The sequence below is a fragment of the Cervus canadensis genome, chromosome 11 (genome assembly GCF_019320065.1).
Source record: "Cervus canadensis isolate Bull #8, Minnesota chromosome 11, ASM1932006v1, whole genome shotgun sequence".
NCBI classification, from domain to species: Eukaryota; Metazoa; Chordata; class Mammalia; order Artiodactyla; family Cervidae; genus Cervus; species Cervus canadensis.
The window spans coordinates 5,879,336-5,892,940 of NC_057396.1; the positions used below are offsets into that span (position 1 = coordinate 5,879,336).

Sequence of the window (13,605 nt, forward strand, 5' to 3'; positions counted from 1 at the left end):
TGATTCCTGAACAGGAATCCTTGCAGAGGATCCTGTAAGAATCCTCTCCTCTCCCCAGGAAAATGTTTTCTGTAGGACCCCTTTTCTTGGAGGAGCATTCAGGGCCAGACACAGTATTCTTTCTTGGATAATGCATTCACTTATTTGAATGAGTATTTATTAAGCTCGTTTAATGGGCCAGGTACCATATTAGAGAACTCTGGATATCATATTTCACAGAGTCCAAGGTTCTATCAATTTTAATCTATCCTGATGTTTTATATGCCTTTGAAAAGCAAGAAAAGATGATATCAATTAAATTATACCTTAGATTTTTATATGATAACTATTGAACTGTATCTTTATACTTAATTATGGGCTTCCCTGGTGGCTCAGTGGTAAAGAATCTGCCTGCAGTGCAGGAGATGTGAGTTCAATCCCTGGGTCAGGAAGATCTCCTGGAGAAGGAAAGAGCAACTCACTCCAGTATTCTTGCCTGGGAAATCCCGTGGACAGAAGAGCCTGGTGGTCTACAGTCCTTGGGGTTGCAAAGAGTCAGACATGACTTAGTGACTAAACAAGAACAAGGTATAGGTTTGGGTCATATATAACTCTTATGCACATATGAAAAAAGAAAGTCTAAACAAAATGAATTTAGTTAAAGTTCTAATAAAGCTTCTTCACATTAAGAGACGAACTTTCCTGAGTCATTTTCAACTCAGGATTTTCAATATCTATGTTTCTCCACACAGTGTTATCCTCTGTGCCAAAAAAGACATTGGTGATGCAGCATTTCTTTAAAGAATCCAAAGAAACCAAAGCTTTTGTTTTTAGGCAGTTAAGCTGACTTTGCAATTATATGTGTTTGGTGGCTGTGTCCAACTCTGCAACCCTGTGAACTGCAGCATGCCAGGCTTCCCTGTCCTTCACTGTCTCCTGCAATTTGCTCACGTTCATGTCCATTGATTTGGTGATGCCATCCAACCATCTCATCCTCTGTCATCCCCTTCTCCTGCTCTCAATCTTTCCCAGCATCATGGTCTTTTCAAATGAGTCAGCTCTTCGCATCAGGTGGCCAAAGTATTGGAGCTTCAGTTTCAGCATCAGTTCTTCCTAGTGAATATTCAGGGTTGATTTCCTTCAGGATGGACTGGTTTGATCTCCTTGCTGTTCAAGAAACTCTCAAGAGTCTTCTCCAGCACCACACTTTGAAAGCATCAATTCTTCAGTGCTCAGCCTTCTTTATGGTCCAACTCTCACATCTGTACATGACTACTGGAAAAACCATAGCGTTGACTAGATGGACCTTTGTCATCAAAATGATGTCTTTGCTCTTTAATACACTGTCTAGATTTAGCATAGCTTTTCTTCCAAGGAGCAGATGTCTTTTAATTTCATGGCTGCAGTCATCATCAGCAGTGACTTTGTAATTATATAGAGCTAGACTATTTTGACCTAGCAGTTCTTGAGTGTTGCTGAACACATGTGATTCACAACCATTTCCCTCCCCGATACACACGTGCACATACACACACATATTAGTTTTTCGGGCTTGAAAGGTATGCTTAGCTACTGTTTCCAAGGTTTATTCTCAAGCCACTGTCATCCGTTTTGCAATTTTGGAGCCATTTGTTTTCATTCTTACACAGATACTGGCAGTGGAAAACTATCATAGTAATAATTGATATTTGGCTAGCAGCAATTTCAAGAAGGCTTATATGATGACATATTCTCTTCCAGAGAAGTTAAAGTGGGAGAAATATATGTTCTAGAATCAACGAAATTTGGTTTTTGGTGTGCTAGAGTTGGGGTAAATGAAAGCAGGTGAGATAGGAAAGTTTATAAGGCAGACAGTACGTTTTATTATCTGTCCAGAATTTGAGAGTTTTAAATTTTAATCTCTACCTCACTTTAAAACACAGGTAAGACCACGCCAGTCTTGTTTGATCCTAACAGCAAACTTGTGTGATAGGTAGTATCATTTCTACTTGTAAATAAGGAAACAAGTTCAGAAAGGTTAAGTAATGTGTCTAAGAATTTATAGCTCTTAAAAATTTGAGCTTGTGTTTGAACTCATATTTGACTGTTTCGTTTGTTTGCTTGTTCACTTTTCACCTTCACTCGCTGAACTTCTTCCCCCACTGGAATGGCAGCTCTGTGAGGTCAGGGATACAGTCTATAAATGTTGAGAAGCATTTGTCAGGGACTCAGTAAATATTTGATGGGTGAATGAATACAAGATCTTCTTTATACAAATTGATTCCAGTTGATTGGCCTTACCTCTAAAATTCTTTTTTTTTTTCTGGGCTTCATACAGTTATGTGAGACTTTGCCTTTAGGGTACCATGTTTTCATCTTAGTCTTTTCAAGAATGCTACAGTATTAGAGTCTTGTATTCTTGTAGCTTCAGTCATTTAATGAATTCTAAGAGTTTTGTGATATATATTTTATTTGATCTCTAAAATTGTGCTTGTTAAATATTTTTAAATAATCGTACAAACAAGAAAATATGAATATAATCCAGTTTCTTTACATTATGTTGATAGACCATTCATGGGGATTAATATTTTTTGTTTTTACTATAATGGCAAGAGGAAAGTTACTTGAGTTTCTTTTTGTTTAAGTTGAAAAAGTTTATGAAAACTGAACTTCCTGAGACTGAAGCTCATTACTTTCAGGAAAGTTTTAAATACATAAATTGGAAAAAAAAAATCCAGCTCACAATCGAGGAAAGCATGATTAAATAAAATGATCTAAAAATTACATGTTAATTATAATGCAACTTTAATTGAATCACATTGTGCCTGGGCAAAACTTACAATGTCATTTAGTTGATTTCATAGCAATATGTCTTCTTAAAATTTGATCGGTTATTCTCAAATTATATTGCAATCTACCTTACACTCAGACAGCTTCCTTGGTCTCTTTCTTATATGTAAGAATCTGATACACCCTCAACAGAATAGTGTTGCACACTGACTGATGTGAACACAGAAAAAATGTCAGCAGCCTTTTGTCTAAACATGCACCAGATGATGGGGATTAAAAAATGTTCTTATCAGCTTTTCTGGTAAGTGGCCTGAGCTGACCCTTAAAAATGGTGCGCTATTCACTTGACCCAGAAAACCCCACAAAATCATGCAAATCAAGAGGTTCAAATCTTCGTGTTCACTTTAACAACACTCGTGAGACTGCCCAGGCCATAAAGGGTATGCATATCCGAAAAGCCACCGAGTATCTGAAGGATGTCACTTTAAAGAAGCAGTGTGTGCCATTCCGTCGTTACAATGGTAGAGTTGGTAGGTGTGCACAGGCCAAACAGTGGGGCTGGACGCAGGGTCGGTGGCCCAAAAAGAGTGCTGAATTTTTACTACACATGCTCAAAAATGCAGAGAGTAATGCTGAACTTAAGGGCTTAGATGTAGATTCTTTGGTCATTGAGCACATCCAAGTGAACAAAGCCCCCAAGATGTGGCGCAGGACTTACAGAGCTCACGGTCGGATCAACCCCTACATGAGCTCTCCCTGCCACATTGAGATGATCCTTACTGAAAAAGAACAGATTGTTCCTAAACCAGAAGAGGAGGTTGCACAGAAGAAAAAGATATCCCAGAAGAAACTGAAGAAACAAAAACTTATGGCCCGGGAATAAATGCCGCAGAAAATAAATGCAAATAAAAGTAAAAAAAAAAAAAGTTTTTATCAGTGGTTTAATAATTTGTCTATATATTAGACTCAGTTCAATTCAGTTCAGTCGCTCAGTTGTGTCTGACTCTTTGGGACTCCATGGACTGCAGCATGCCAGGCTTCCCTGTACATCACCAACTCCCAGAGCTTACTGAAACTCATGTCCATCTAATTGGTGATGCCATCCAACCATCTCATCCTCTGTCATCCCCTTCTCCTCCCACCTTCAATCTTTCCCATTATCAAGGTCTTTTCAAGTGAGTCAGCTCTTCACATCAGGTGGCCAAAGTATTAGAGTTTCAGTTTCAGCATCAGTCCTTCCAATGAATTTTCAAGACTGATCTCCTTTAGGATGGACTGGTTGGATTTCCTTGCTGCCCAAGGGACTCTCAATAGTCTTCTCGAACACCACAGTTCAAAAGCATCAATTCTTCAGCGCTCAGCTTTCTTTATAGTCCAACTCTCATGTCCATACATGACTACTGGAAAAACTATAGCTTTGACTAGATGGACCTTTGCTGGCAAAGTAATGTCTCTGCTTTTTAATATGCTGTCTAGGTTGGTCGTAACTTTTCTTCCAAGGAGCAAGTATCTTTTAATTTCATGGCTGCAGTCACCATCTGCAGTGATTTTGGAGCCCCCAAAAGTAAAGTCTGTCTCTGTTTCCATTGTTTCCCCATCAATTTGCCATGAAGCGATGGGACCAGATGCCATGATCTTAGTTTTCTGAATGTTGAGTTTTATTTTTTAAAAATGTAGATTCCCTAATAATTATGAGAATCCAAATAAATCAGTATTTCTGGGTTGGGGGTGATATGGCCTAGGATTAATACTTTTTAAAAATTTCCCCAGTTGATTCAAATCGTAGTCAGTTTTTTACCTATTGGTTTAGCTGCTTTAGATTCACTATGAAAACCAGTTAGGAACTAAACCTAATTTCAATCAAGAAAACCATTATTGTGTATTCATCCATGCAAAAATATGAGATTGAAATTAATTTTTCTACCTAAGATCTACTGATCAGTCATAATCAGATAAATTTAAAACAGTATATTTTAATGCGGCAAATTTTCATCAAGTACCTGCTATATGTAAGGTGCTATTCTTGATATATTTAGAAGAATAAGTGATAATATAGAAAATATGCTTGATAAGATGTCAGGAGAGTAATAGCTTGTTTTATGAGAAAGTATATGAGAAAAACTAGTCTGTTTTTCCAGTCTGTTTCTTAAATCAAGCATGACACAATAATTTTATATTTAAATTAGAGGAGAACGTAATTTGTTTGAATTTTATTTTTATCTTAATGTTGACCTCCCTCTTGATTTGAATTATCTATTTTCAGAAAATATGGAGGAAGTTTGACCTTAAATCATCCACGATTTTATGAGTTAAAATTTCTTAAAACGATGAAAATTCTGTTATATAAGCTTATTATCATTTAACTGGATTTCTTTTTCTGAATATTATGAAGTTTTGAAACACTCTTGAAATTCTGCCTCCAGTGGAATAATCTTGGGGGTCATCCTGTTACAAAATAGCTAGATTCTGCATGAAATATAGTAGCTTATATTTCTGTGCTTATAGGAAGGAAGAAAAATCTTAAGACAACTCTGTATGCAAACACACGCATGATAGAAGTCACAGATTTCTATCAGAGCAGCAGTGAACGGTGAACTCTCTTTAAAGGCAGAATTCCATAATAAGGTGCTAATGTCAGCATTATGGTCAGGAGACTCAGCTTTGAACCTGAAAATTCTTAGTTAATCCTGGTCCTCTGGGTTCTCTACAAATTGGTAATCTTTAAGTGTGATTATATATTTAATTTACCATAATTACACAGAAAACAGCCAAGAAGTAGGAGTCAGCAGAAATAACAAGCAAAGTATAAACTTTTAATCATGTCAATGTAAAGATTAACGATAAGCACATAAAGTTACTTTGAACTGTGTAAAGACATAGAGTCTCAAAAGTGAAAAAACAATGGAAAACTGTCAAAAATGAGTAAGCATATTGAAATAAATGACAACACTGGAGCTTTCAGAAAAAAACCAAAAGTTATTGAAATAAAAGTATTAATGGACCAGAGTTCTTTGTGGAAGGTTAAGAGCAGCTAGCAACAGAACTGATAATTGGGGAGATAGATTCTAAAAAGTTTCTCAGAATGCAATAGAGAAAGATAAGAATTGTAAAATATGAGAGGGGTTAAGAAATATAGAGGCTAGCATTGGAAAGAACAGTTTACATATATCCAAAATACCATAAGCAAAGAATGTAGTTGAGGAAACAATTAGAAAAATGGTGGCTTAGGTTTTGTTTTTTTCCAGAATTGATGAACGATATAAAGCTACAGAGAAAGACTTCTATATATCAAATAAGATAAATAAAAAGAGACTCACACCTAGTTACAAGGAACTGAGTGCAAAATATTAATATGACTTTGGACATATCATTCTTTTCTGCTTTCCTTTCTTACTGTTGAGATATTTGCTGAAAGAAAACTCTTTTTCCTTGATACATAATCTGTATTTTTCCTTCTGACTGCTTACAAAGTCTTTTTAAATGTTTTGTTTTTTGGAATGTAGTTTCAGTTCCTTGTATCTAGGTGTGAATTTGAAATAAAGATATTTTCAGGGGAAAAAAAAAAATCAAAAGCTTTTTTTTTTCTTATACCAACATGCCTACATGAAAAGAACTTGTAAGGGATAGACCATACTGCAGAAAGATGGAAACTTATCCTAGGAGGATGGTCTGTGATATTAAAGGAATGAGAGCAATGAAATTGATAAATGTAGATAACATTAAATAATCATTCTCCTATAATATACTTATGTCTAATTTGTCTTTAAAAAAGAGGACAGAGCTAACGTACTGAACAATTTCCTTTAGACTGGAAGGGAATTTTCAGACTTAAAAAGTTCTAAAGTCCTTATGTTGGTTAGGAAGCAGTGGGGCTTAAAGTCTACATTATAAAATTTCAAGGGAAGTCCACATAAGAATAGAAATAGAGGATATAGCTGTATGGATCTGTAGAGGGAAGATGAAAAGAAAGGAAAACGGAAAAAAAGAACTGGAAAGAGAAGAAGCAAGATAAATGCTGCCTAGAAAGAAAAAGATAAATTCAGAGAATAGCAAGTTGGTAGAAACAAGTTCATATATTATCAGTTAAGATAATATAAACAGACTAAATTCACTGGGGAAAATCCCCAGAAGCATAGAGTTTTCTTAATTTAGTTATTTTTCATTTAAATAGGAAGTATACTTAAAATTAACAGACATGGAAAGACTGGGATCAAGACAAGAACAAAAATATATATGACAAACACAAAGAGAAATATTGGTAGGTATAATGACATCAAATTCAACAAATGTTTTAAAACAAAAATCATTAGTAGGAAAATAGAGGCAACAACAAAATAATAAAAGGTATAATTCATCTGGTAGGCATAGAAGTTAAAAACTTGTATACCCATCATAAAGTCGTCTTAAAAACATAAAAGCAGAGATCAAAAGAACTGTAAGAACAACACTGACAAATCTGTCATCATAGATTTGAGTGGGAAATCTCAATTTTTGACAGGTTGAGCAAATAAAAAAATTTAAATCGGGAAAACCTGAAAGTAAAATTATGAAACATTATTAATTGGACATATATAGAACCTGGCTGTTTAAATAATATCCACTTTTTTAATGTGAAACATTAAAATTTGTTGAGATAGCTTTTTGGTATAATACATATAAATTTTACTGAAAGAACATATACCTCGTAGAAAAAGTATCTGATCACAATATATTTGAAATAGAGATGAGCAACAAAAATAGTTTCCATCAACTTAAAAATTGATATGATAAATCTATCCATACACATACACACACATTTCATGGAGCAAAGAAGAAATTATAATAGAAATTTAAAAATAAATTACAATGAAAATATTATATAGCAGTTTATAGCAGTGGCAGTAACATTGGTACTTAGACTTAAATGCTTAGAGAAAACAGAATCTAGCAAATATTTTTATTCTATAATACTATTTTTCTTGTGTTCTCTTCTGTGCTCTCTTTCATAAATTGAACATTTAGCTAATGAATAAAATTAAAATTACAAACAATAAAATAGTGGAGTGCAACAAATCTAAAAGTTTATTATTTTCAAAAACTAAGTAGAAAAGACTGGTGAGTTTTATCCAGAAAAGATAATTCACAAATAAATAATATTAAGCATGAAAGATATATTCATAGGTACCTAAAGATTGAAAAAGAACACAATGATAGAACATAATAACAGTTATCAGAAGTTTGAAAAGGTATGATAATAGAGTAAATTTATGCCAAAATTTGAAAATTTAAAGCACAATGCTCAATTTTTAGAGTAATAGAACATACCAAAGTTCACTCAAGAAGATATCGAGGGCCCAAATAGTTTCATAATTATTTTTTAAAGAAATTTATTCAGTATATAAAAATTCTCATAAAGAAAAGATAGGCTCAGGGAGTCTTATAAATAAGTTTTAATAAATTTCCTAAAAATAGATCACTTTAATCTCTCACATACTCTTATAGGGAAGTCATTGTAACCATGATACACAACCCAGAATAGGAGTGTAAGGGAAGAAATTTATAAGACAGTTTTATTCAAAACTTTCTGAACAAACCAAACCCAGCAGTTAAATTCTAAGGAAATAATTTATATAATTCATCAGATCAATAAATCAAAGAAAATATGTGGTCATCTCAATGATAAATGAAAAATCATTTGATAAACTTGAGTATTAATTCACAGTAAAACTCAACAAAGTAGGAATCTCCCCAGATCTACAGGAAAATATTCTGAGACATTCCTTTTAAAATTCTAGATCTAGACACTGATTGCCACCTCACTTCTTCTGTAGTGTGTATTGGAGAATTAACAAGCACAAAGGAAAAGAACATAAATAGAAAAAATAAGTTTTAAAGGAAGGAAAGACCTGCCATTATTGTATATGTATTGCAGCATTATTTAGAATAGCCAAAGTAGGTTTCATCAATGAATGGATAAAGATGATGTTTAATGGAATATTACTCAGCATAAGAAAGAAATCCAGTCCTTTGCAACAGCAGGATGAACCATGAGGGCATTATGCTAAGTAAAATAAACCAGGGAAATACACATATTTTGCTCTGGTATCACTTATATGTGGACTCAAAAAACTTAAAATTATAAAGCAGAATAGAAGAAGGTTGCCAGAGGACTGTTGTTGTTTAGTCTTCCAGTCATGTCCGACTCTTTTGAGACCCAGTGGACTGGGATTTTCCAGGCAAGAGTACTGGAGTGGGTTGCCACTTCCTTTCTCCAGGGGATCTTCCTGACATAGGGATCGAACCTGTGTCTTCTGTATTGGCAGGTATATTCTTTACCTCTGAGCCACCAGGGAGACCTGCCAGAGGAGAGGAGTTGGGGAAATAGGGACAGGTTGGTAAAAACTTCTAGCTAAAAGATGAATACAGTCTGAGTCTGAGAATTTAATGTAACATGGTGAATATAGCTGCTAACATTATATTGTATAATTGAAATTTGCTCAGAGAATGGAATTTAAATATTCTCACCAAGAAAAGTAAAGTATGTAAATATGTGGGGTGATGAATGTGTTAATTAACTAGATGGGGGAATCCCTTCACAATACTTAGGTATATCAAATCATCAAGATGTATATGCTGTAAATATCTTATAATTTTATAAAGTCAATTATATCACAATAAAGCTGAAATAACAAAACCCCAAATTATTAGCATAATATTGTCTGCATAGTAAAGTCCCCAAACTCTATAGACAAATATAGAAATAATAAAAGAATTTAACACATTGTTATGAGATCAACATATAAAATCAATTACATTTATTTATATCAGCAACAGGCTGTAATAAATCACAAAAATTACTATTCACTGAAAAAAAATAACACTTAAGGCATCAGTACTACATCTAACCATAAATGTGCATGCTTTTATGAAATAAACTTTAAAATTATACTGAAAAATAAAAGAATGTTCATGTAAATACAAATATACTAAATTATCTTCACAGATATTAAAACCTGATATTTTAATGATGTCAGCTTTTCCTCAAATTAATGTATAATTTAACCTTAATTTCAATGAAAATTATAAGATCTTTTTCTTTCCAGAAGATTGATAAGTTGATACTGATATTTACTCAGATCTGCAAAGAATCAAATCATAGCCAGCGCAATCCTGAATAATTATCTGGAGGAACTTGTCTCACCAAATATCAGACTACACCTTAAGGTTTTACTAATTAAGCCAGTGTGATATTGCTGTAATAACAGACTAATTTGTTGAATTAAATTTATATGAAAGAGATGGCTGGGCAGCTCCATGAGAGAAAGCTGATTTTCCATTAAAATAGTGATAGGGAAATTGGACATCCCTATGGGGGTAAAAAAAGTATAAATTTGGGTCTCTAACTCACACCCTACAGAAAATTCTATTCCAGATGATTTTTAAGAGGCAAAACATTTGTTTTCATTTTTTTTTCTAAACATTTTAATGACTTTGGGATAGAAAAGGATTCCTATGGCACAAAAAAAAAAATCACAAAATATTAATCATAAAATTGATAAGTTTAACACATAAAAATTAAGAAACTCTGCTTACCAAAAGATACCATAAGTGGAAAATGAAGACAAGATTACAGTTTGGCAAAAGATACTGAAAACATATAAAATACTGACACTGTCTAGAATACTGACAATATATAGATTCTCTAAGAAATAGCAAAGACATACAGCTTTTTCTTATAGCAGCAGAAACATAAATGACCAATAATCATCCACAGTCATATTAATAATCTGGAAAATGCCAAAGAAATCACAGAGAGTTACTCTTTGACATCCAGTAAATTGGCAAAAAAAAAAAAAGTGACTTTGTTTATATTAAGTATCTATGATGATGTAGATCAATGAAACCCTGTACCCAGTTAGTAGGAGTTTACATCAAATGGGAGAAACTTTGTTAGAATAAAAATGGCAAAACTTAGTACAGGTGAAGATGGGAACACCACATAGCCCAATAATTTCACTCCTTGGCATATACCTAAAGCACTAAAGCACTGGTCTTGATGATGTTCAGGTTGGTTACCCTAAAAGAATATTAACATCTGAAACTTTCATCATGAGTTTAAATAGTTGCAAAATATGTAATTGTCATTATATTGTGAAATTAATGTTTATAGATAAAATTGATGCCTTACTTTAAAAATTGTATTATAATCACCATTAACTTGAAAAGTTATGTAAGTTCTTTTTTTTTTTTTATATTTATTTTCTTTTTTTTTTCTTTTTTTTATTATTATTATTATTTTTTTTTTTCCAGTGGGTTTGTCATACATTGATATGAATCAGCCATGGATTTACATGTATTCCCGATCCTGATCCCCCCTCCCACCTCCCTCTCCACCCGATTTATAAGTTCTTTAATTACAAATTTTTACTTCCTTTTACTTGAAATTATTTTTTACATCATTTAACCATCATGTTGCAACATATTTTTAAAGGCTTTTTTATTAATGACCTTCAGAAAATTTTCTGAAACAAATCTATGTAAAATTTTTAAGTTAAACTATATCTTGAGATATTATTATTAGTTAATAATTACAACAACACTGTAGGCTAACACATACAGCATTTCCTATGTGCCAGATACAATTCTAAACATTTCTAAATATATTAATGAATATAATTTACACTTACACTATTTATGTATATTGTTTAATGTCTACAATAATCAAAAAAAGGAACTTACCATTTGCTTTTTACAGAAGTGGAGTGTGAGGCGCAGGGAGATTATATAACTTTCTCAAGACTTCACAGCTAGTTAAGTAGTTCAGGATTGGATTCTGTGACTCCTTTTTTCAGATTTTTTAAAAATCAAATCTTCATGTGTTTTGATCAGTAATAGTTTATTTTTTGTTTACTAATGAGTAGGGTTTCCCTGATGGCTCAGACGGTAAAGAATCAGCCTGCAATACAGGAGACCCAAGTTTAATCCCTGGTTCTGGAAGATCCCCTGGAGGAGGGCATAGCAACCCACTCCAGTATCCTTGCCTGGAGAATCCCATGGACAGAGGAGCCTGGTGGGCTATAGTCCATGGGGTTGCAGAATTGGATATGACTGAGCCACTCACACACACACAAGTAGAAAAGCATCTACTGCAAAGATGGACGGGGATACTTCTGGTGCCCTGATTAAGAGAGGCGTAGGTTGAACTTTGGAACATTTGTTTAATATTCAAGAAGGCTTTACACTTGAGGTCAGTGCTAGGAATGGGTGAGGGGCGTGTTTTTCCTTTGCAAAGTGAGACAAGGGCCACGTGGCTGGGAAGTGGTGACTGACGACCAGCGTGTTCTGAGGGAAACCTGAGGGGTGTTTTAGGAAAGAACACATACAGATATGGAGGAGTTGATAGATTTCAGTGGACTCTTTCTGACCCTTCACCTCTTGCAAAGTTCTGTCCTCCACAGGTAGGAGTACTCCAGTTTAAAGTCAGAGCCCTGGAGCAGGGCTTCTCAAAGCATGTGCCCAACAGCACCTGGAACATGTTAGGAATTCAGATCATCAGGCCTCATTCCAGACTAAGTGCATCAGAACTGAGGGTGGAGACCAGCAACATGTGTGGTTTTTACTTGCTTTTTTAATGTACAGCCTGACTGCAGACCGCTGTCCTAATCGCCATAGATTCTACACAGCTCTCACGGCGTGATGCTCTTTTGCGTTATCTTTATGATCTCATCCAGTTGAAAGCACCACAATTGTAAGATAAGGTCCATTTTCAAAGATCTTAAAATGTAAAAGAAGTATCTTCGATTGAATGAAGTGTTGTCTTGCCTTACCAGAGGATCAGTCCTACCCGAACGCAAGAATCGTGGCTTCTTTCTCTCCGTGTTCCTCTCACCCTTCAGGACTTGGTTACGTGGGACCTGTGGAGTAGAGACTTGCTGAGTCCACGTCAACATTGGGCTTCTCTGTTTGTTACATGTCCTTCTGGGTTCTTACTTTCCCCTTTTTTGCCCTGACAAGAGCCTCATCCTGAGGAACCAGGAGATGCTCAGTAAACATCTGTGGATTCACTGACCTATTGTGAAAGGAGCGGTAGGCTGGTGTCAGGAATTGGAGTCAAGTAGGAATTGAGGACTTGATGGTGTCTTTGGCTATGGAAGGAAGGAAATAGCCCCTGCTTCTATTCCTAGATGGTGAGAAAGGGGACAGAGTGTCCTCTGCTCTGAGAAGTGTGGGGTTAGAGTCAAGAGATAAGCCTCTGATTGACCAGCATTAACCTCTCCATTATTTTAAATCATGCTGTTTGTATAGCCTCACTAGTGTATAAGCCCAGTGAATGAGGGACTTAGAGACTCTTTCTACTATATTCTCATATTCTCAGTGCCTAGAATGGCACCTATCTCATAGCAGATAATCAGTATGTTTGAATAAACGCTTGATAAAGGTATCAACTGAGGTTTACTAAGCCCAAAAGGAGTTGTGATGTGTGGAGAGATTTTTTTACAATGATTCATGTTGTTTGTTTTTATTTATTTATTTGGCTGCACTGGGTCTTAGTTGTGACACATGAATCTTCGCTCTTCATTTCAGCATGTGGGATCTTTAGTTGCAGCAGGTGAGCTCTTAGTTGTAACATGTGGGATCTAGTACTAGTTTCTTGACCAGGGATCGAACCCCAAGCCCCCTGTATTGAGAGCTCGGACTTTTAGCCACTTGGCCAACAGGAAAGTCCCAATAATTAATGGCTTAATTTTATTCATTTACATTGAGTTGCAATATTTAAGCCCTAGTGTTTCTCAAGCTTTAGTTTTAAAATATTTATTTACTTTATGGTTGTAATTGACATATAACATTGTGTTAGCTTAAAGTGTTCAACATGGTTTG

General features: G+C 34.7%; 2 protein-coding genes across 2 annotated transcripts in view; both read left to right on the top strand.

Annotated features, from left to right (window-relative positions):
- The window catches only part of TRPC6 (transient receptor potential cation channel subfamily C member 6), a 150,337-nt gene that overhangs the window by 9,915 nt on the left and 126,817 nt on the right, over positions 1-13,605 (top strand). The window lies entirely within an intron of this gene.
- On the top strand, positions 3,062-3,674 carry LOC122450043 (60S ribosomal protein L17-like). The gene has a single exon (XM_043482171.1). It carries the CDS (start codon positions 3,077-3,079, stop codon positions 3,629-3,631), a length of 555 nt encoding a protein of 184 aa, XP_043338106.1. The 5' UTR covers positions 3,062-3,076; the 3' UTR covers positions 3,632-3,674.